At 46.2% G+C, this 1,261-nt stretch overlaps 1 protein-coding gene across 1 annotated transcript in view; it reads left to right on the top strand.

The window, feature by feature from the left end:
- The window catches only part of LOC107307838 (arf-GAP with coiled-coil, ANK repeat and PH domain-containing protein 1-like), a 10,534-nt gene extending 9,292 nt beyond the window's left edge, over nt 1-1,242 (top strand). Inside the window, exon 4 of the mRNA XM_015851342.2 lies at nt 1,111-1,242. Coding sequence (XP_015706828.2) covers nt 1,111-1,242 — 132 coding nt within the window. The remainder of the gene's footprint in view (nt 1-1,110) is intronic.
- The last annotated feature ends 19 nt before the right edge of the window (nt 1,243-1,261 follow it).

The following is a 1,261-nucleotide window of genomic DNA, read 5'->3' as shown; positions in this document are numbered from 1 at the left end:
CCCCATATAACCCCATATAACCCCATATATCCCCATATACCCCATATAACCCCATATAACCCCATATTCCCCCATATAACCCCATAGAACCCCATAAACCCCATAGAACCCCATAGAACCCCATAGAACCCCATAGAACCCCATAGAAACCCCATATAACCCCATATCACCCCATAGAACCCCATAGAACCCCATAGAACCCCATAGAACCCCATAAACCCCATAAACCCCATATATAACCACATAACACCATAGAACCCCATATAACCCCATAGAACCCCATATAACCCCATATACCCCCATATAACCCCATATAACCCCATAGAACCCCATAGAACCCCATATACCCCATAGAACACAATATAACCCCATATCCCCCCATATACCCCCATATAACCCCATATAACCCCATATATCCCCATAGAACCCCATAGAACCCCATATACCCCATATAACCCCATATATCCCATAGAACCCCATATAACCCCATAGAACCCCATAGAACCCCATAGAACCCCATAAACCCCATAGAACCCCATAGAACCCCATAGAACCCCATATACCCCATATAACCCCATATAACCCCATATAACCCCATATAACCCCATATACCCCATATAACCCCATAGAACCCCATAGAATCCCATATCACCCCATATAACCCCATATAACCCCCATATAACCCCATATACCCCCATAGAACCCCATAGAACCCCATAGAACCCCATATAACCCCATATAACCCCATATAACCCCATACAACCCCATATAACCCCATAGAACCCCATAGAACCCCATAACACCCCATAGAACCCCATAGAACCCCATAAACCCCCATATAACCCTATAAATCCCATAGAACCCCATAGAACCCCATAGAACCCTATAGAACCCCATAACACCCCATATATAACCATATAACCCCATAAACCCCATATAACCCCATAGAACCCCATAACACCCCATAGAACCCCATAGAACCCCATATAACCCCATTTACCACATAGAACCCCATATAACACCATATAACCCCATATAACCCCATATAACCCCATATCACCCCATATAACCCCATAGAACCCCATATAACCCCATATATTTGCCCTATAGGAGCTGTGTCCTTCAGGCCGATTCTATGGGGCAGCAGCGTCTATGGGTCAGAGCTGTACAGAGCAGCATCGCATCCGCCTACAGCCAGGACCCCGACCCTATAAGGGTGAGACCCCCCCCATAACCCCATAACCCACCCCATAACCCCATA

The sequence above is a fragment of the Coturnix japonica genome, unplaced genomic scaffold (assembly GCF_001577835.2).
Source record: "Coturnix japonica isolate 7356 unplaced genomic scaffold, Coturnix japonica 2.1 chrUnrandom1036, whole genome shotgun sequence".
Classification (NCBI taxonomy): domain Eukaryota; kingdom Metazoa; phylum Chordata; class Aves; order Galliformes; family Phasianidae; genus Coturnix; species Coturnix japonica.
This window is presented reverse-complemented; position numbering and strand designations above follow the sequence as displayed.